Source organism: Zootoca vivipara, chromosome 11 (assembly GCF_963506605.1).
Source record: "Zootoca vivipara chromosome 11, rZooViv1.1, whole genome shotgun sequence".
In the NCBI taxonomy this organism is placed as follows: Eukaryota; Metazoa; Chordata; class Lepidosauria; order Squamata; family Lacertidae; genus Zootoca; species Zootoca vivipara.
The window spans coordinates 61,166,499-61,186,756 of record NC_083286.1 but is presented as its reverse complement, the minus strand read 5'-3'; the positions used below and the strand labels follow the sequence as shown (position 1 = coordinate 61,186,756).

Sequence of the window (20,258 nt, the reverse complement as noted above, 5' to 3'; positions counted from 1 at the left end):
CAATGATAAAACATAAACATCATTAAGAAGCCCCACAAGGAGGTCAACAGAACTCTCCGCCTTCATAGAATCATAGACAACTGCCTACTGCTGAGTGTTTTTTTTTTAAAAAAAAATTATCCAAAGTTGTTGAGCTTTTTTGGCAAATCCCGGACATTTCAGCGATTTCCGCCTGAATGCTGCTTCCGACAGCCGATTACCAGCTATGTCTGGGAAATTCTGGATTTATGGCAATAGTCCAGCCCCAATTCAATGCAATATTCTCATCCATCGTGGGGTTGGGGCTCGAATCTACAACCCATCCATTTTTGGGTGGATCTAGTCCCAGCAGGAATGAAGGTGCAGCTACTTATCAATCTAGCTCAGATCACCTCACATTTACACCAGGGTGGGAGGGTAAGGAGAAGCTACAGGTCCCAGGAATGTTACACCAAGCCTGGTCGGTAAAAATGGTCAGTTGCAGAACTATCTAAGGTGAATTCTAGGGTGAAGGTTTTCGATCATGGGAGTCACCTACCTCACAGGGATGTTGTGAGGATAAAATGGGGAGAGCCACACCCATCACCCTGCACTCCTTGAAAAGGTGGTATATAAAGAAAGTTTGAAAGAAGGAACAGAAGGGGAAGAAGCCCTTATTAACAACAAAGGGCAAAATCTGAGCAGAACTGGCCCTGCATTAAGTCAGCCAAGGCAGGGATGGAGCTCACATACAGTGCCGGATTTACGTATAAGCTAAACAAGCTCTAGCTTAGGGCCCCACTCTCTTTGGGGCCCCAAAAAAATTAAAGGAAAGAACAACTGGATGTGCATTTCCAGAATATAAGATAAAAAACAAATAAAATAAAACCTACATACAACAACAGTATTTTGTGTTGTGTAGGCTCCTATGATGTACCGATAAGTAATGGGCCCTGCCTGCTAGCCTGCTCCCTAAAATATCCCTGGTTTGCTCATTTCTATATATAGGGTGCCTACATTCTGCATGGACTGATTGCATGGCAACATGTGCAAATGGCTTGAGATACCTATTAGGTCCATAAATTACCATAGAGCATATATTCAATACAAAAACATTGACCTTTCTCATCGTTGTTGGCAAAGGACAGCTGGACATATCAAGGGCCCCATTATTTTCAGTAGCTTAGGGCCTCATCAAACCTAAATCTGGCCCTGCTCACATCCATCACATCCATTTCAACAGGGCTTGCCTAGAAGGCATTAAGGGGGGATTAAATGAAGAACCAATTTGCTTTCTCCTCTGCAATTTCTCCCTTGTGAATTTTTATGTCAAACATGACTTTATCTGGTAGCTTTTGAAGTCTGACTTGATGGGAAGCTTCTCAGAATCAAGGGAGATCTATTTATTATTATTTTTATTTATTTCATTTATATACTGGTTCCACCCTTTATCCTAAGATCCCAGGACGGTGTACAACATTAAGAACATAATTTAAACTGCATAATAATAATAATAATAATAATAATAATAATAATAATAATAGCCCCCCCTATTTTATAGACCACAGATTATTTAATGGCCAAAAGTCTAGGTAAAGAGGAGTGTTTTTGCTGGGCACCCAAAGACATGTGACAGTGCCAAGCAAGACTCTCTTTTGCTTCAGCAGTTTTTGTTAAAACACAGTTATGTTAAAATAGGGCTGCCATATTTCAAAAAGTGAAAAAAAATTTAAAAAAAGGGTTGTGTGGCAATGTCCCTCCCTCCCCGTGAGAATAAAGACACTCGACACATCAGATAGATTTATACGGGCGAAAAGGCCACAACTTCATTGGTTACGGATGTTGAGCGGTATTGCCTTAGGCATTGGATCCTAACCGTCTATGTCCGACTCCAACCCGTGTGTTGGACGTCCGGGAAGATAAATAAATAAATAAAGCAAATCTATAACACAATCCTATTCAAGTCCCACTGAGCTCAATGGGGCTTTCTCCCAGGGAAGCAGGTATAGGAATGCAGGCACACTGTTTCTCTGCATACGTATGAAACCATTTAAGGTGAAGAAAGGCAGTGTAACAATATTTAAAGTAAGCTCGCTAAATTCAAGTGTATTTGATATGTTATTTTATTCAAAGCCTTTGCATTCTGCCTTTTTAACTTGTAAGAAATTTTCAGGATGGCTTCCAAGGAGAAACTTGAAAACATCATTAAAAGTACAAGGAAATGGGAAAAGCATAAACTCAACAAGATCAGTAGAATTTGGAATGTAACATAAAAAGGCATGACAAAAATCTCAAAAGCAACCATAAAACCAACCTCACCTATTCATAAAAAATCTGTACAAACAATCTATATATCTGGCACCTATAATCGTACAAATCAGGGGACAAAAAAACATCCCTGCAGTGTCAACATGGAGAAAGCTCTCTCTCCTTCTGCTTCCCACCATGCCTCTGTGGCAAGGGCTTCTAGAGAAGGATCTCCAAATATCTCATATTTGGATGATGATATTTTGCTTCCATTTATATTTGACAGTTGACCTGCAATGGCATCAGCCCTCTTTGATACATAACATGCAATGGTATTTTTGTATTTGACAGTTTATGGTATTTTATATGTGCTGTTTGTCCAAGTCAAAACAGCCAACGGTTGCCACCAAGCATTATGCACCCAAAATTAATTTGGATTATGCGGAATGCTTTATCTGAGTGGATGTAGCAACCGAGTAATTTCGTTGTTCCCGCAAGGGGACAATGACAATAAAGATATCTTATATCTTAAAAAGGTAAAGGTAAAGGGGCCCCTGACCATCAGGTCCAGTCGTGTCCGACTCTGGGGTTGCGGCGCTCATCTCGCTCTATAGGCCGAGGGAGCCGGCGTTTGTCCGCAGACAGCTTCCGGATCATGTGGCCAGCATGACAAAGCTGCTTCTGGCGAACCAGAGCAGCACACGGAAACGCCGTTTACCTTCCCGCCAAAGCGGTCCCTATTTATCTACTTGCACTTTGATGTGCTTTCGAACTGCTAGGTTGGCAGGAGCTGGGACCAAGCAGCGGGAGCTCACCCCGTTGCAGGGATTCGAACCGCCGACCTTCTGATCAGCAAGCCCTAGACTCTGTGGTTTAACCCACAGAGCCACCTGGGTCCCTATCTTCTTAAATATCCCAAATTCAAATTCAAATATCAGGTGTGTGTGTTTTTTTAAAAAAGCATACATTAGTGAAGCAATTGCCCACATCTCATATGAATTTCAATGAAGAGTAAAGTACTCACTTTAAAACTGTATCTGACAATATTCTGAGGAGCATGAGGATTATTGGCTGTCAGAATGCGAGTGATCTCTTCTTTCAATTCCTGCAGAAGGGAAAAAGCTGGCTTAAAACACACATACAGGTACATCCTTTATAAAGATAATATTCAGATACATTTGTACCATACTGTAATTCTTCATGAGCTGTATTGCCACATTGAACTTTTGTTGAAAGCTGCAGGAGACTTCTTGAAACGATTTCCCCCCATTAAAAATACAGTGGTGCCTTGCTAGACGAATGTAATTCATTCCACGGGTCTTTTCTTATAACGAAAAATTCGTCTAGCGAATCCCATAGGAATGCATTGAAATTTTTTGGTGTTTTTTTTTGCCCATAGGAACGCATTAATTGAATTTCAATGCATTCCTATGGGAAACCGCGATTCGCTGGACGAATTTTTCATAAAACGAATTCGTCTAGCGAGGCAACCTCTGCTCGAAAAATCCTTTCGTTAAGCGGAAATTTCGTTAAGCAGGGCATTCGTTAAGCGAGGCACCACTGTAATGACAGTACTGATTTGTTGTATTTCATGAAAATGTTAGGTTCAAATGAACATTGCATGGAGAAGGAAGTAACTGAACTTTCCTGATATATTTGGGGAGGGTGCATTATTTTCTTTTGGGGGGGAAAAGTAAATGTTAATATGCAATGTTCTTCCATTTCGTATGCAACAATGAGTAATTCCCTTCAGCCAGTCATGCATGCTTTTTGATAAAACGGTTTTCCTTTGTGGGAGAAAACACGCAAAGGATCACCTGTGGGACTTATATGACCTCATTTGCAATCAAACAAGCAGGATCCCTTTGCCTTCAAGTTCCAAGTTCTTAAGACCTGGAAAAGGGAAGGCTCATTTGTTTGTCAGGTACAATTAAACTAACCCACGGCCCAGTATTTGAAGAGCTGTCGGGCAATTTTTTTCATGGCGTTCCAAAATCCATCGCAGTTTGGGCTGCTTCCAACAAGGAGGGCCTGTCGCTCAGGGAACATGGGATCAATATGCTCATAGGTTCAATTCCTGCTTCTACAAGTCTCTCGACTAGGAGAAATGGGGAAAACTTTTGCATAAGACCTTGAAGAGCTACTGCTCCTGCCAGTCAGGTTAGAGAAAATATTGAGCTCCACCAATGGAAGTAGCAACGGACACAAAAACATGGGGTACTGGGAAAAGTGGTACTAGTCCAGTGCAGACACCATCAAATAACAACCAAGCTCTAGAGAAAGAAGGGCAAGTCTTCTTTTCCTGGGGGGTTCCCTTGGGGATTCCCCAGCTGGTGCCTCCCATCATTCCTCTGTATCCAGCCAGCCCATGACATTAGCACTGCAAATGAATAATAACCCTCCTATAAGATCACTATGACAATCATTTCTCATTTTTATAGGACTTACGTAAACCTCTTCTATGCCTCATCCCATTGGATCACGACTTGCCTGAGCTGGGCAGAGCAGGGATTTGAAGCTGGGTTCCCACGTCCGTGCTCTGAGTTATCATGCATGCACCGTAGGGGCCACCAGATTGGCTGGAACGAGGCCCTGCAGTGACTCCCCTCCAAATTTTACTTACAGCATCTGTCAGCTCCAGCTGGTCTGGGGGCTTGATTAATGTCTTGGCCTGTGCCCATTCATCTGGCCCTCCTTCCACTTCAGCACCGCCTTCGTCATCCTAGAACAACAGAGTTAAACAACAGGGTGAGGTGGATTCTGTCTTGCCAGGGCAGCAAGAAATGAACAAATGCCTAATGGAATGGTCTCGGTGGCGGGGTGCACATTTTTATTCTTATTTATTTATGATTATTACTTTGTCCAAAAAAGAGAGGGATGTATAAAATGGAAATAAATGTCTAAAATACAAAAGAAAGAAAGAAAAGAAAAGAACAAATGCCACCGTGGTATCTTTCTGGATTGTTTGCAAAGGATCAGGCTGGAGGTACCATTCTTTTGTGATTCTGTTCCACAAAGTAAGGGAATAGTAAGGGAAGCGATATATTGGCGATTGGAAGCCAATTTTAATCTAAAATGAATGGATTTTATGGAGATAGGCCCATGTGTTAAGATCTGATCTGGGGATAATTTTCTTTTTTGGTTATGTTATGTTATGTTATGTTTGCCTAAGTTGATCTTGTATATTATTTGTAGTTTGATTGATTTAATCTATTTAGATCAACCTTGATTTGTTTATTTATGTTGATTAATTTATGTTGGGTGGCTTAAATATGCAGTTATGTTATTTATGTTACTTTTGTTACACTATGTTATTTAAGCTGCTAACTTATGTTATTAAGTTACTTTACATTTTTTGGTGTGTGTATACCTTTTAAAACTTCCTAATAAAGTCTATTTTAAAATTAAAAAATATATATATTTTGTGGTTCTGTTCCTACCTGCCTAGGAGATATGGGGTTACCAACGCGGTGCCCCTGGGCACAATAGCACCCTTGTGAGCTTCCCCAAGTGTCGTGACATCCCTCCCCTCCCACAAAGTGCACATTGCTGAAGGAGGAAAGGAGGAAAACTCTCTGCTCCCCCCTTCTCCTTTCGGCTGTAGGTGCTTTTCAACATCCAGATCAGCGCCTGAGTCGCCACTCGGAGCCTTGGAAATCTCCTGAGCAGCTGAATGGAAGGAAGGTGGAAGGGAAAGGGACAAGAAGATGGGAGGGGAAATGGAGTGATCTGGGAGACTGGGTGGAGGCAAAACAGAGTGACTGGAGGGGCACAGAAAGTGGGGTGCTGCAGGAGTCAGAGGACAGCAGGAGAGACAATGGAGTGCTGTGGTCACAGATACATTCTGTGTTTTGTTTCTATCATCTTGAGAGCAGCACATGTGAAAAGGATCTAGGAGTCTTGGTAGACCACAAACTTGACATGAGTCAGCAGTGTGATGCAGCAGCTAAAAAAGCCAATGCAATACTGGGCTGCATCAATAGGAGTATAGCATCTAGATCAAGGGAAGTAATAGTACCACTGTACTCTGCTCTGGTCAGACCTCACCTGGAGTACTGTGTCCAGTTCTGGGCACCACAGTTCAAGAAGGATACTGACAAGCTGGAACGTGTCCAGAGGAGGGCAACCCAAATGGTCAAAGGCCTGGAAACGATGCCTTATGAGGAAGGGCTTAGAGAGCTGGGTATGTTTAGCCTGGAGAAGAGAAGGTTAAGGGGTGATATGATAGCCATGTTCAAATATATGAAAGGATGCCATATGGAGGAGGGAGAAAGATTGTTTTCTGCTGCTCCAGAGAAGAGGACACGGAGCAATGGATTCAAACTACAAGAAAGAAGATTCCACCTAAACATTAGGAAGAACTTCCTGACAGTAAGAGCTGTTCGGCAGTGGAATTTGCTACCAAGGAGTGTGGTGGAGTCTCCTTCTTTGGAGGTCTTTAAGCAGAGGCTTGACAGGCATATGTCAAGAATGCTTTGATGGTGTTTCCTGCTTGGCAGGGGGTTGGACTGGATGGCCCTCGTGGTCTCTTCCAACTCTATGATTCTATGATTCTATGATCTTGTGTACGAATGTGACTCTGGAGAAGGGAGAGAAGCAGAAGAGCCATGACAAAATTCCAAATGCGTCCAAATGCGACCCCAAAAGGTTGGTGACTCATGGGTTATCAATTTAATAGTAACAACAAGATCCAGAAGTTGATGCTTGGAGTCTATAGTTCAGCTCCATGGCACTGAGCTGGTGGTTTCCACAGTGTAAGTGACCTGTTTCATCACTACCTGTCTTTATTAGAGTCTGCATCAAGCCTCTGGAGATCTGGGATGAAGCGCCACCAATGACCCCCACCTCTGCTGGTCCTTTTCATCCAAATCCTGTGAGGAACTGGATGTAGCTGGGAATTGGTAGGAGGGGGCTGGCTAAGGCATATGCAACTGTGAAGCAAGCTGTTGGACTAGGTGGGCCGTGGTTCCGTCTCTCTTCATCCAATGAAAGCCAGTGATCTCAACAGTGAAATGAGCTTGCCGTTTCAACAACTTGCTTCGGGAAATGGTGTATTGTGACAGCCTTTATAGCTGCAAGAGCTTGCCGAAATCACCTTCCATATTGTATGTCTAAGCACTGCAGAGGTTCCTTGCCATTGTCTGATGGGTGTTTTCTGAATGCGAAGTTAAGCACCAGGAGCTTGTTTGGAACCGTGTCTATAGAAAGGCTGGCCTCAAATGGCAAGAGGAGAGGGCAGGAGGGAATAACTTTCTGCTCTGATGTTTTCTGGTCTGCTATCTTTCTGGATTAGTAACTTCTGCTACGTTGGAATTTTGAGCATCTATTTGGGGTCAATTAAAAACCAACAACCGTAACATTTAAGGCATTGTTAAGTGACTTAACGTAGACCAAACCTTTTCTGTCACTGTCATTGGACATTTCAAAATCAGCATTTCTAATCTGGCAGTTCAGGAGCCACAAGAGCCTGACCAGGTGTGGAAAAGAATGTGGGTGGAAGATCTTGAGGGAAGACTTTTGTGCCAAGGGCTGAGGGTGATTTTGTTGTTTGGTGGATAACTTCTAATCAATGTCTGTTGACTGAACCCACTTGGATTAGGTTGACTATCAAAGTCACTACCATTCCCATGGATCATTTATTCCCTCCCCATCTTAATTCTCTTTTCTTTTTAATCATCTAGGTTTGAAGAATGACACTTCCAGCTCCTCTGATCAGCTTCTGTCCAATTCCTGAATTAGTCACAATTCAATGCGTATTCCATTGATGATCTCTAGACCGTGGCTCCTCAAAGGCTTCACAAAATAAAGTAATTTCAAAGTGTCACTTCTGTGAGATGTTTTAAATATGAAGATAGGAGAGGTGACACATGTTAAGAACCACGTTCTTCCAAAGCTAGCTGGATGTGCAGCACAGCAAAAGAAACACCTATTCTCTTCTGTAACAAACAGAATAAAATATTTAACAATAGCTCAGGGGTGGGCAATCAGGGCACAAGCAGTGCAGACTGCGATTTGCCTCCCCTCAAGGTTTCATGAACCATCAAGCTTATCTCAGACACCTAAGCAGTTTCCAAACTCCACTGTCTGGACCTTCAAAAAATGTTATGGTTTACTGCTTGACTTCCATATAGCATGGTGTGTTTAGGGTAGAGTGGTTACCCACCAGGCAAAAATATGCCTCTTCTTTAGCTAATTAAACAATCTATGGGATTTTAAACTAGGGGGAAGGTTATTGTTTTTGTTTGTTATTGTGTTGTTGTGTGTTTTGTGTTTTTATATTGTAAACAGCCCTGTGATCTTCGGATGAAGGGCGATATAGAATTTTAATTTGATTTGATTTGATGATGATGGTGATGATGATGATGATGATAGCACCCCACCCCTGAAATCATCTTTATGATGCTACAGAATTCTCCACAGGAAGATTTTTGCTTAAGAGAAAGTCTCTTTTCTGCCCAATGTCTTCCTCTGTGACTCTCTTAGGAAGCTGGCTGTGCCTCACACACAGTAATGTCCAATGGGCTAGAGTAACTTTTTCTGAATTGCAGAGTTCCTATACAACTGACTTGTAAGGTTCCGGCAGGTGTAACCAGACACAAGCCAGGACTCAAACCAGGCCCCCTTTCCCCATGCCACTGGGAATGCTGGTCGGAAGAGAAAAGTGCAGGAAGTTCAGAGCAGGATAGTAAATCCTCCTAGTCTTGCAGTCGGGGAATCCCAGGCAGTCAGTTCTGGGCCACTTATTCCCCGATACAAATGTCTCCAAGGTCTCTGTACTCTATCTGGCCGACACATGGTTCTGAGAGGCAATGAATCACTAGGCTATCCCTTGTCCCTGCCTACTGTCCCTTCTGCTCCAGGTTGTTGTTGTTTAGACGTTTCGTCATGTCCGACTCTTCGTGACCCCATGGACCATAGCACGCTAGGCACTCCTGTCTTCCACTGCCTCCCGCAGTTTGGTCAAACTCATGTTCATAGCTTCGAGAACACTGTCCAACCATCTCGTCCTCTGTCGTCCCCTTCTCCTAGTGCCCTCCATCTTTCCCAACATCAGGGTCTTTTCCAGGGAGTCTTCTCTTCTCATAAGGTGGCCAAAGTATTGGAGCCTCAGCTTCACGATCTGTCCTTCCAGGGCACTCAGGGCTGATTTCCTTCAGAATGGATAGGTTTGATCTTCTTGCAGTACATGGGATTCTCAAGAGTCTCTTCCAGCACCATACTTCAAAAGCATCAATTATGCTCCAGGTACTTGCCACCAACTGCTGCTGGGGGGGGGGTCAGGCCTTGCACACACCTGGTCCTAGATGCCCAACACATGGGTCCAATCAGTGTCACCGAGTGTGCAGTTCCTGGGAGCTCTGTGTCCCATTGGTAGCAAGAAACCAACTGCAGGAGAAATTAATTTAAATTGATATTCATTACTGGTGTGCAGCACAGAGCCGTCGATTAAAATGAATTCAGGGGCTTGGGGCAATTTCTCCCCTTTGCTCTGAAAGGCTGCCATGAGCTGAATTTCAATACGACAACCTCCCTTTTCAATCCGGTTTTCCTAGCAGCGTCGCTCAGACCTTGTGCCCTGTATGAATGCAGCTGATACAGAATCGAGGGTCTAATTGGATCTTCCTATGCATGACTGCTCTCAGCAAGGGTGAATGGAATATTGATCAAAGGAGCGCTTCATTCACTGTCCGGCATGCACACAAAACAGGGAGTGGGTCTCTGGGGAGCCCTCCCTCCAAACACCAAGGAAAAGGCTACAGGGGAGAAAGCGGTGACTCCACTTGGGAGCAGCTGCACCGTTATGCATTCTGCTGTGTCCACAGTATCCTTTTTACTTAACGCAAAGCTGCACACAAATATGCCTAATAATACTAAAAACTCTAAAGGCTAATGAACATATTTTTTTTATAAAAAATTAGTTTTAGCACATGCCAGATACCAAGGTAACACCAAGGCCTTCTTTAAAAGTTGGGTGTTAAATTTTCATGCAGCAGATTCTTATAGTGAATTTTAGAGGGAAGGCTTTCTGAAGAACTCAAGCTATATCCTTAAAAAGGCTAAGAGACACCATTTTATACCAGCCTGATCCTTGACCAGTGTGCATGGAGAAGGGCATGCGACTTTCTTTCATGTACTGTAGTTTAGAACATGATGGACATTTCTTTCCAAATTTGGGGTGTTATTGTTGTGTATTGAGTCAAAGGATTTTATCTCTGTATTATTATTTTCTGTATTTGCATTAGGATAAAGTAACTGCCTTTTGGTTCCAGAGGGTACAGCTACTATTGGTTCATTTAAGCTGCTGTATTTGGATCCTCTGTCTTATTGGTTCCCTCCAAAAGGCAGCACTGTGATTGCCTGATATTGTTCCCTCCAAAATGTATCCCCTTCTAGCTAGTTCCCTGTCCCTATAAATGTAGCCTTCCTGCCCTCACAGTCAGTCTTGTTCACTTTAATAAAGAGCTGTTACTAGAGAACTGTCTCCAGCATGTTTTGTCAAGAGAGCTGAAATCACAAACCCCACGTCACAACAACTGGCGACGAAGGTGGGATCCGGAATGCTGAGGAGCGGTTAAACACAACCCTGCCTCAGAGTCCGGATTGCAGCTGAGAACAAGACTCACTGGCCAGCTGAGAAGACGACCCTGCCCGCTAGGACAATGGAGAGTCCTAGGGTATTGGAGCCCTTCCAGCCATCAGAGCCCCACACGTGGGAAGACTACGTCGAACGCTTTGAGTTCTTCGCAGTGGCTCAAGGGATCACTGATGCCAGCAAAAGAAGGGCCACATTCCTGAGCTACTGTGGGCCCGAGACCTTCAAGCTAGCCAAGGCATTACTTGCTCCAGCGAAGCTGAGTGAGACATCTCTCCAAGATATTCTTGCCTGCCTAACAAGCCACTTGGCGCCTACTGAGACCAAGATGGCCCGGCGGATGGAGTTCCATAAGAGGCAGCAGCATGCTGGGGAGTCTGTATCCGCATTTCTGGCTGAACTCCGGAAGCTCGCTCAGCACTGCGGCTTCCAAAATCTGGAAGAGACTCTCCTGGATCGGTTTATTGGTGGTCTGAGCAGCAAGAAAGCCAGAAGACGCATCGTGGCTAAAGAAGAGGTTACCCTTGCTTCAGCCTTGAAGGAGGCCACCGCCACGGAGAATTATGAAAGAGAGGAGCTTGATGCCAGTCGCAAGGCCACTAAGCCACAGATAGAAGTTGCGCATGCCATGGACGAGCTAGAGGCTACTCCGAGCCAGAGCCCAGTCCGTGGGGTCGAGTTGGTGCGTCAGGCCTGCACAGTGCACAAAGATCACCGAGGCAGTTGCCCAGGTTGTGGCGGAAACCATGGGCGGAAGAGTTGTCGTTTCAGGGATGCTATGTGCCGGATGTGCGGGAAGACAGGTCACATCGCCAGGGTCTGTAGATCGGCGGCGTCAGGAGCAACAGGAGCACCTAGACTGGAGCATCGCAGACCGCCCACAGCAACTCATTTTCGAAAGGACTGCCACTACATAACGGAGATCAACGGGAGGGCCGTGCAGTTTCCAGCGCAAGGCAAGGCACACGTCAAGGTGAAGATTGAGGGTCAGCAGTGCGACATGGAGGTGGACTCTGGATCTGCATTCACCATCGTGTCGGACCAGACCGCGAAGACATTCTTCCCCAGGGGTAAGTTGCCCCCTCTGGAGCCCTTCCCGGCAACCTTGCAGTCGTACTCAGCAGGCCGCATCCATGTTATGGGAATGTGTGCTGTGAGAGTACAGTTCCGGGACAAACAGGCTGTACTCAAACTGGTGATTGCAAAGGGCAGTCGCCCCAGTCTCCTGGGCACTGACTGGTTCCCCGCCCTGGGACTGAGTATCTCAGGGCTTAATTCAATCCAAACCTGCCCTGAGATGAGCGAGGCATTATGCAAGGAATTTGCTGGTCTATTTAATGGAAAACTGGGTTGTTATAAAGGGCCCCCAGTTGACTTCGAGTTGGACCCCGGGGTGGCCCCAATCCGACTCAAACCAAGGCGAGTGCCATTTGCACTGCAACCCAAGATTGAGGCAGAGCTGGATAAATTGGTCAAGCAGGGAGTTCTCTCACCCGTGGACTCTGCTAAGTGGGAGACTCCAATCGTCACGCCCCTTAAAGCAAATGGGGAAGTCAGGATATGTGCAGATTACAAATGTACTATCAATAAGGCACTCAGGGGAAACTCATACCCCATTCCAGTCGTATCACATCTGTTGGCTAAACTGGCTGGGGGCAAGGTGTTCGCCAAAATTGACCTGGCACAAGCTTACCAACAGCTGCCAGTAACCCCACAATCAGCGGAAGCACAGACTATTGTCACACATAAAGGGGCGTTCAGAGTTAACAGATTACAGTTCGGAGTTTGTGTGGCCCCAGGGATTTTTCAAGGGCTCATGGAACGCCTGTTAAGGGGTCTGCCGGGGGTCTTGCCATTTTTTGATGACGTTTTGATTGCTGGAAAAGACCCACAGGAACTGGTTGCGCGTGTCCGTGCAGTGTTGCTCAAGTTCAAGGAGGTGGGGTTGCAACTGAAAAAAGAAAAATGCAGTTTTGGGGTGCCAACTGTGGATTTCTTGGGGTTTAAAATTGATGCATCAGGCATCCACCCCACAGATGCTAAGATTAAGGCCATCATCGAGGCACCACGACCACAGAACAAGACGGAGTTGCAGTCATTCCTGGGACTTATTAACTTTTATCATTTATTCTTACCCCAGAAAGCTTCGGTAGCTGAACCATTACATAGACTTTTGCAGAAAAAGAATGTGTGGCGATGGGGGCGGGAGCAGCAGAAGGCTTTTGACTCCTTGCGAGAAATGCTGAGTAGCAGGAGCGTCCTTGCTCATTATGATGAGTCGAAGCCGCTGGTCTTGGCATGTGATGCCTCTCAATACGGCCTGGGGGCTGTGCTGAGTCATAGGGAACCGGATGGGTCGGAAAAGCCCATCTCTTTCTATTCCCGTACGTTGTCACCCACGGAGCGCAACTATGCTCAAATTGATAAAGAGGCACTAGCAATTGTGTCAGGAATCAAAAGGTTCTATGATTATTTGTACGGTCGCCATTTCTCCATTGAAACGGACCACAAACCACTGTTAGGGTTGTTCAACCCAAACAAACAAACACCACAAATTCTCTCCCCCAGAATGTTGCGTTGGTCAATATTCCTGAATGGGTTCCAGTACACCTTGACCCATGTGCCGGGGAAACAGTTGTGCCACGCTGATGCGCTGAGTCGATTGCCCCTTCCTGGCGGGAGCAATGAGGATCCTGCTCCGGCGGAGCACATTATGATGCTAGAAACACTTCCAGGGGCTCCTGTAACAGCTACTGATATAGCTGAGAAAACGAGGAAAGATGCTGTTCTCTCCCGTGTGCTCACTTGGGTGGGGAGGGGGTGGCCAGGTGGTCCGCATGAAGAAAAATTCAGGCCTTATGCGACAAGGCAGCACGAATTGTCCATGCATAAGGGTTGTCTCCTATGGGGAGATAGGGTGATCATCCCAGCACCACTGAGAAACAGGGTTCTTGAGACGCTTCACATGGGACACCCGGGAATGGTCAGGATGAAGTCGCTAGCCCGATGTTATGTGTGGTGGCCTGGAATGGACCAGAACATAGAACAATGGGTACGAACATGCAAGGCATGCCAAGAGGTGCGGCCAGAAGTGGCCAGAGCACCAGTCCACTGGTGGGAGCAGTCCAGGACTCCCTGGAGCCGGCTACACATAGATTTTGCTGGGCCATTCCAAGGGAAGGTCTTTTTGGTTATCGTTGATGCATACTCCAAATGGTTAGAAGTGGCGATGGTCCCTAGCATGGCATCAGCTGCCGTAATCAAGGTGTTGAGGCAGCTGTTTGCAACCCATGGGTTACCTGAGACCATTGTATCAGATAATGGGGCAGCTTTTGTATCCCAAGAATTCAGGGCATTCTTGGCTGATAACTTCATAAGAGGGGTCACATCCGCGCCCTTTCACCCATCTTCCAATGGGCAGGCTGAGCGCATGGTAAGAACAGCCAAAGAATCCATTGCACGCTTAATGGAGGGTAACTGGTCGGCTCGCATTGCGCGAATGTTATTTTTGCAGCATGCGACGCCGTGTACTGCGACGGGCAAGTCGCCAGCTGAGCTGCTCTTAGGTAGAAGACTGGTAACGGTGCTGGATTATGTCCACCCAGATAAAATGCCAAACCGTAATTCAAGAGCAACCCCCCAGGCTGAGACTGACACAACAAGGTATCTCGCCCCTGAAGATCTGGTCTGGGTGAGGAACTATTCACGAGGTCCGCGGTGGGTGGCCGGTGTGATCACCCGGGCTAGTGGACCTGTGTCCTATTATGTGACCTTGGAAAATGGGCAAGTTTGGAAGAGACATATAGATCAGCTGAGGCGCCGGGCGCTCAGCAGGGAGGAGTCAGATAATTCATCCCTGGCTAATGACGCACAGCTGCGAGACCAGAGTGAAGATGGCCCAGAGGTGCAGTCACCAGGGGCTTCCGCAAATGAACCAGGGCCTGCTAGTCCTCAGGATGACGAGGTACAGGTAGGGGACCCTGAGATGTCTGGGACTCCATCTGTTCCTGACGAAACCCCTATAGCAGCCCCTCCACCACAGGTAACACCCAATCCAGAACCTGCAACACCTGTTGTCAGGAGATCAAGTAGAAGTTGTAGGACCCCACAGTACCTGAGGGATTACGTCTGCTGTGCTCACTAGGGGGGGAGGGGTGTTGTGTATTGAGTCAAAGGATTTTATCTCTGTATTATTATTGTCTGTATTTGCATTAGGATAAAGTAACTGCCTTTTGGTTCCAGAGGGTACAGCTACTATTGGTTCATTTAAGCTGCTGTATTTGGATCCTCTGTCTTATTGGTTCCCTCCAAAAGGCAGCACTGTGATTGCCTGATATTGTTCCCTCCAAAATGTATCCCCTTCTAGCTAGTTCCCTGTCCCTATAAATGTAGCCTTCCTGCCCTCACAGTCAGTCTTGTTCACTTTAATAAAGAGCTGTTACTAGAGAACTGTCTCCAGCATGTTTTGTCAAGAGAGCTGAAATCACAAACCCCACGTCACAACAGTTATAATGGGTAAAATGGAGCTTTAGGTTATCCTCTTTGATGGCCCACTGCAGCGTCTGTCTGCCTATGACCTCAGATGAAAGCCAAAAATGTGTCTCAGTTTTATTTTAATTCGTATTCGGTTTTTCTTCATTCTTTTTTACAGGGTGGGAGCTACTTACAGTATTTAACTCAGAGCTGGAGAACCTGTGGCTCCACGCAGGGGCGGACGAAGGCGTTCCGGCACCCGGGGCGGCACCATGGGCATGCACCCAGGAGCGGGGCATCGCCACACAGCATGCATGCGTGGAGTCACCGCACATAATGCATGCATCATACTCACACAATGCATGTGTGCTATGCAGCGGCTCCACACATGTGCACTACGCAGTGGAGCTGCCGGCAAACCCCAGCGCCGTACGGGGATGCTGCCACCAGGGATCCTCCGCTCGTGGAGCCGCGAGCAGAGGATCCCGGCGCTAGAGTGACGTTGCCGGCAAGCCGCAAGCAAGCTGCGAAGCGAGGTTTTTGAAAAAGCCTTGCTCTGCAGCTTGCTCGCTCACCAGCTTGGTGCATGCTTTGCTTGTTCCTGGGCGAGGAGCAGGCCAGGGAGGGGCGTCAGCGGCCGCTGCTGATGTCCCTCCCTGGCCCGCCCCTTGCCTTCGCCCCAGCAGGAAGAAGCAAAGTGCGCGCCGAGCAAGTGAGCGAGCAGCCAGCCGCCAAGCAAGGCTTTTACCGGGCGGCAGCTGGCTGCTCGCTCGCGGGGTGTGTGTGCGCCGAATGTCACCCTCCCCAGAGTGGAACCTGGGGCACCCCGCCCCCATCGCCCCCCCTTGCTACACCCCTGGCTCCACGCCCCCAGCAGCTCCCATTCACCCTAGCAGCATGGCCAATGGTCTGGGGGGATATGAGTTTTAATCCATCAACGAAATGGAGGACCAAAAATTCTCCACCCCAGAGTTAGCTAGTTCTCTCTCAGGGTATGTTCCTCTGAAATGGGAATGCTACAGGAAGAATAAGAGGAGGAAGAAGAATGCCTAGTGCTATTTTTCTAGAAAAAGAGGAGCCGGAACTGAGTACAGGTGAGTTCCAGCTGAAGAAAACCCCCGAGAATGCCCTTCCTCTTTCCTCCTTCTTGCCTGCAAGGTGTGCCAACAATCGAAGGATTGGAATTTAGACCATTAATTCACCTTTTGTTTATTATATTTCCTATACATCTTTAGGGAGAAAGCTTGCCTCCTCCCTCATTGTGTATTTGGACAGGATAATAGTTATAGGGAATGCCTTGAAGAAGACTGATACTCAAAACATGCTGGGATGATCTTAGGGTGATGACTTTTTCATTTTTTTTTCCTCAAAAATTATTTCCTGTAGCACAAATGGATGAACTTTTGCCTATTAATGACTAAAATGAGGTATGTTCCATTGAAATATTTAAAAAGGTTACGCACAAACCGTTTTAAATTTTTTTTTGTATGCCGTTTTACCATTTCATAAAATTGTATTAACAATTCTATATATATTTCGTATCAAATTTGGACACAACACCACATTCCACAATGGGGAGTGTTCTTAGCAACATAGGGTATACAAATGTCACACCTGCGCAAGATAAAAGCCCCTTTTTGGGACCTCAAAACTCAGCCAGCAGACCCTGCCGGGCATGCTGGGAAAAGAACCTACAGGAGAGGCAGCAAAACATCATCCTCTAGTGGCGTATATACTGTTACTGCAGCTAAAAAAAGCTTCCTTGTGTGTTTGATGACCCTATATAATGTTGTATATATGTGACTCTAAAGCTTGGGTTCAATTTTATATCTGCTTACAGTGACTTCAAAAATGATAAAAAAAACTGATAAATATTTTTTTAAAAAATCATTTTATGCGTGAGGTTTTTTAAATCAAATCTCTTTGAAAGTAAGATTTTGTCTAATCTTTAATGAGAGCTCATCAAATTATGATACAAGGAAATGAGGTTTTTAAAAAGACATCACCCTAATTGATCATATGTCACCCTGCTTTCAGATACTCTAGGCTTGCTAATATAAAATATTCATCCTGCACCTCTGTGATTTTTCATATTTTCTTTCTTTTCCAAAGTACTGAAGTGGCCAGATCTGTGAAGGATGCTTTGGGCCTCCCCAGGACACAGCTCCTCTCCCCACCCCTCACCTCATAGCCCTCACTGGTCCTGCCCCACACTGTCCTCAACTGCTGCCAACTGGTTGAAATCTGATAATGCCTCTGCTGGCTGAACCTTCATCCTGGATGCAGGGTGAAGAGAGGCATATGTTGTGTGGGGGTGTAAAAGCCTCTGACTTTTGCACGACTGGAATGACATTCCTTCCAAAAGTAAGAGTCACATCCATGGCTCTGCCCACTTTTGCCTCTTGCAATCTAAAGGTCGCATTCTGAATACCCACAGTTACAGCTATTTCCTTTATGTATTTCCATTTAAATCAGTGAGGTCTATTCCCTAGTAAATTCATTCAGGTGCTACAGGTAGTGCACAAAAGAAATTTAATCCAGCTCTCTCCCAAGTCTGCCATTTTAAACACACCCATTTTCCAAAACAAACAAACAAAAAATCCATTAAGATTGCTGCCCTGAGTTGCAAGAAAATGACTTTAGAATTGAATCTCTTACCCGTCTCCTTATAGTTGATTTGGAAGGTTTAAGTGTAGGCTGGCTCTAGAAACAAAACATAAAGATGTGGTCAAACATGGTCAAATTTTACACAAGGTCCTTTGGCAATCAAAGAAGAACTAGGAACAGTTGTCAAGAATGGCTACTTTAGCCAGAGATCCCTGTTCATTCCACAGAAAATATTCAAAAAAAACTTTTCTGTGTCTTTCATTATCTACTGAAACACATGAATCCATACTGGTACATGTTTGCTGATAAAAATAAGCAGAAGAGGACTTGGCATTGTAATTTCAGTTCTGGAAAGGAACAGAAACTTTCAGAGAGGAAAGAGCTGCCACACCTCCAGCCTGATAAACCCCACTGTTATTGCCCAGATATACCGAGATTTACTCGGATGTAACGCACACCTTTTTGGGGCCTTTTAGGGTGTGCATTAGATTTGATGGCGCATTAATATTTGCCAGCAAATACTTTTTTGGTTTCAAGGTTTTGAAAACTGAGGTGTGCATTAGATTCATGTAAATACGATAATATGCATATTGAGGATGACAATTTGTGCTTTTTTTCTGGGGGGACGCATGCCCCTAAACATTTTGTGAATCTAAGTTTGGCCTCATTGAGGGGCAGTATTTCAATATGAGTAGGAAAATGAGAGGACCCCTAAACATTTTTAATGGAAAAAGCGCTGAAGACAACCATCAAGCAGGCCTGATATTTTGGCCTACGAAAGGGTCACATTATAATAATCCACGAGACCAAGCTGCACAGAATATTCTACAATGATCTGAGTGCCAAATGAAATAAAAGGCCCTCTGTTCACATGGGGGAAGAGAAATGGTCATGATCATTTTCTTGTACAATGAGCATAGTGGATGCTAGTTTAATGGGATTTAGGGAATACAATTGATAAGAGATTTCCAAAGCACAGATTAATTTAGACCCAATTCAACCAGCAAATTGCTAATTTAAAGCATGAAACAAAGCCTGGCTGCTATTAGCCTCCACAGATGAGTCTATAAAAGTATTTATCTGGCAGGAAAGGCATTGACAAGACAATTGGAAGCTAATTGTTTTGGGCAGTTACACATATTTCAATTAACTTGACATAAAATGCAATCAAGTAAATTTCAGTAAATTTGTTTTAACTATATGGGGGGAAGACCTAAAAGCAAAGCTACACATAAGAAGAGAATGGACATGCAGCAAAAAGCAATTCAGCCCTAAATCTCTGGTCTGGTTCGCATCTCACAAACACCAGATGAAATGGCAAACTTGTACCTGGACTGTACCAATTCAGATTACAGGAGGTGGGGCCACTTAATTTTGTTGTTGTTTAGTCGTGTCCGACTCTTCGTGACCCCATGGACCATAGCACGCCAGGCACTCCTGTCTTCCACTGCCTCCCGCAGCTTGGTCAAACTCATGTTCGTAGCTTCGAGAACACTGTCCAGCCATCTCGTCCTCTGTCGCCCCCTTCTCCTAGTGCCCTCCATCTTTCCCAACATCAGGGTCTTTTTCCAGGGAGTCTTCTCTTCTCATGAGGTGGCCAAAGCATTGGAGCCTCAGCTTCACGATCTGTCCTTCCAGTGAGCACTCAGGGCTGATTTCCTTCAGAATGGATAGGTTTTATCTTCTTGCAGTCCATGGGACTCTCAAGAGTCTCCTCCAGCACCAAAATTCAAAAGCATCAATTCTTCGGCGATCAGCCTTCTTTATGGTCCAGCTCTCACTTCCATACATCACTAGTGGGAAAACCATAGCTTTAACTATACGGACCTTTGTTGGCAAGGTAATGTCTCTGCTTTTTAAGATGTTGTCTAGGTTTGTCATTGCTTTTCTCCCAAGAAGCAGGCGTCTTTTAATTTCGTGACTGCTGTCACCATCTGCAGTGATCATGGAACCCAAGAAAGTAAAATCTCTCACTGCCTCCATTTCTTCCCCTTCTATTTGCCAGGAGGTGCTGGGACCAGTGGCCATGATCTTGGTTTTTTTGATGTTGAGCTTCAGACCATATTTTGCGCTCTCCTCTTTCACCCTCATTAAAAGGTTCTTTAATTCCTCCTCACTTTCTGCCATCAAGGTTGTGTCATCTGCATACTTGAGGTTGTTGATATTTCTTCCGGCAATCTTAATTCCGTCTTGGGATTCATCTAGTCCAGCCTTTCGCATGATGAATTCTGCATATAAGTTAAAGAGAATGAACATGCAGAATTCACTGCATGAATTATATGCAGAATTCACTTAATTTTAAACCCTGCTATATAAAACTATACCTGCTCCTGAAATTCTCTTTCTTCACCTGCAACCCTTTTTGTCTGCTTGAATTTCT

The 20,258-nt window shown here is 45.3% G+C and overlaps 1 protein-coding gene across 1 annotated transcript in view; it reads right to left on the bottom strand.

Annotated features, from left to right (window-relative positions):
• The window catches only part of DNAI1 (dynein axonemal intermediate chain 1), a 137,098-nt gene that overhangs the window by 109,038 nt on the left and 7,802 nt on the right, over positions 1–20,258 (bottom strand). Inside the window, exons 2-4 of the mRNA XM_060280401.1 lie at positions 17,930–17,974; positions 4,829–4,927; positions 3,230–3,310 (exon numbers count right to left, since the gene is read on the bottom strand). Coding sequence (XP_060136384.1) covers positions 3,230–3,310; positions 4,829–4,927; positions 17,930–17,974 — 225 coding nt within the window. The remainder of the gene's footprint in view (positions 1–3,229; positions 3,311–4,828; positions 4,928–17,929; positions 17,975–20,258) is intronic.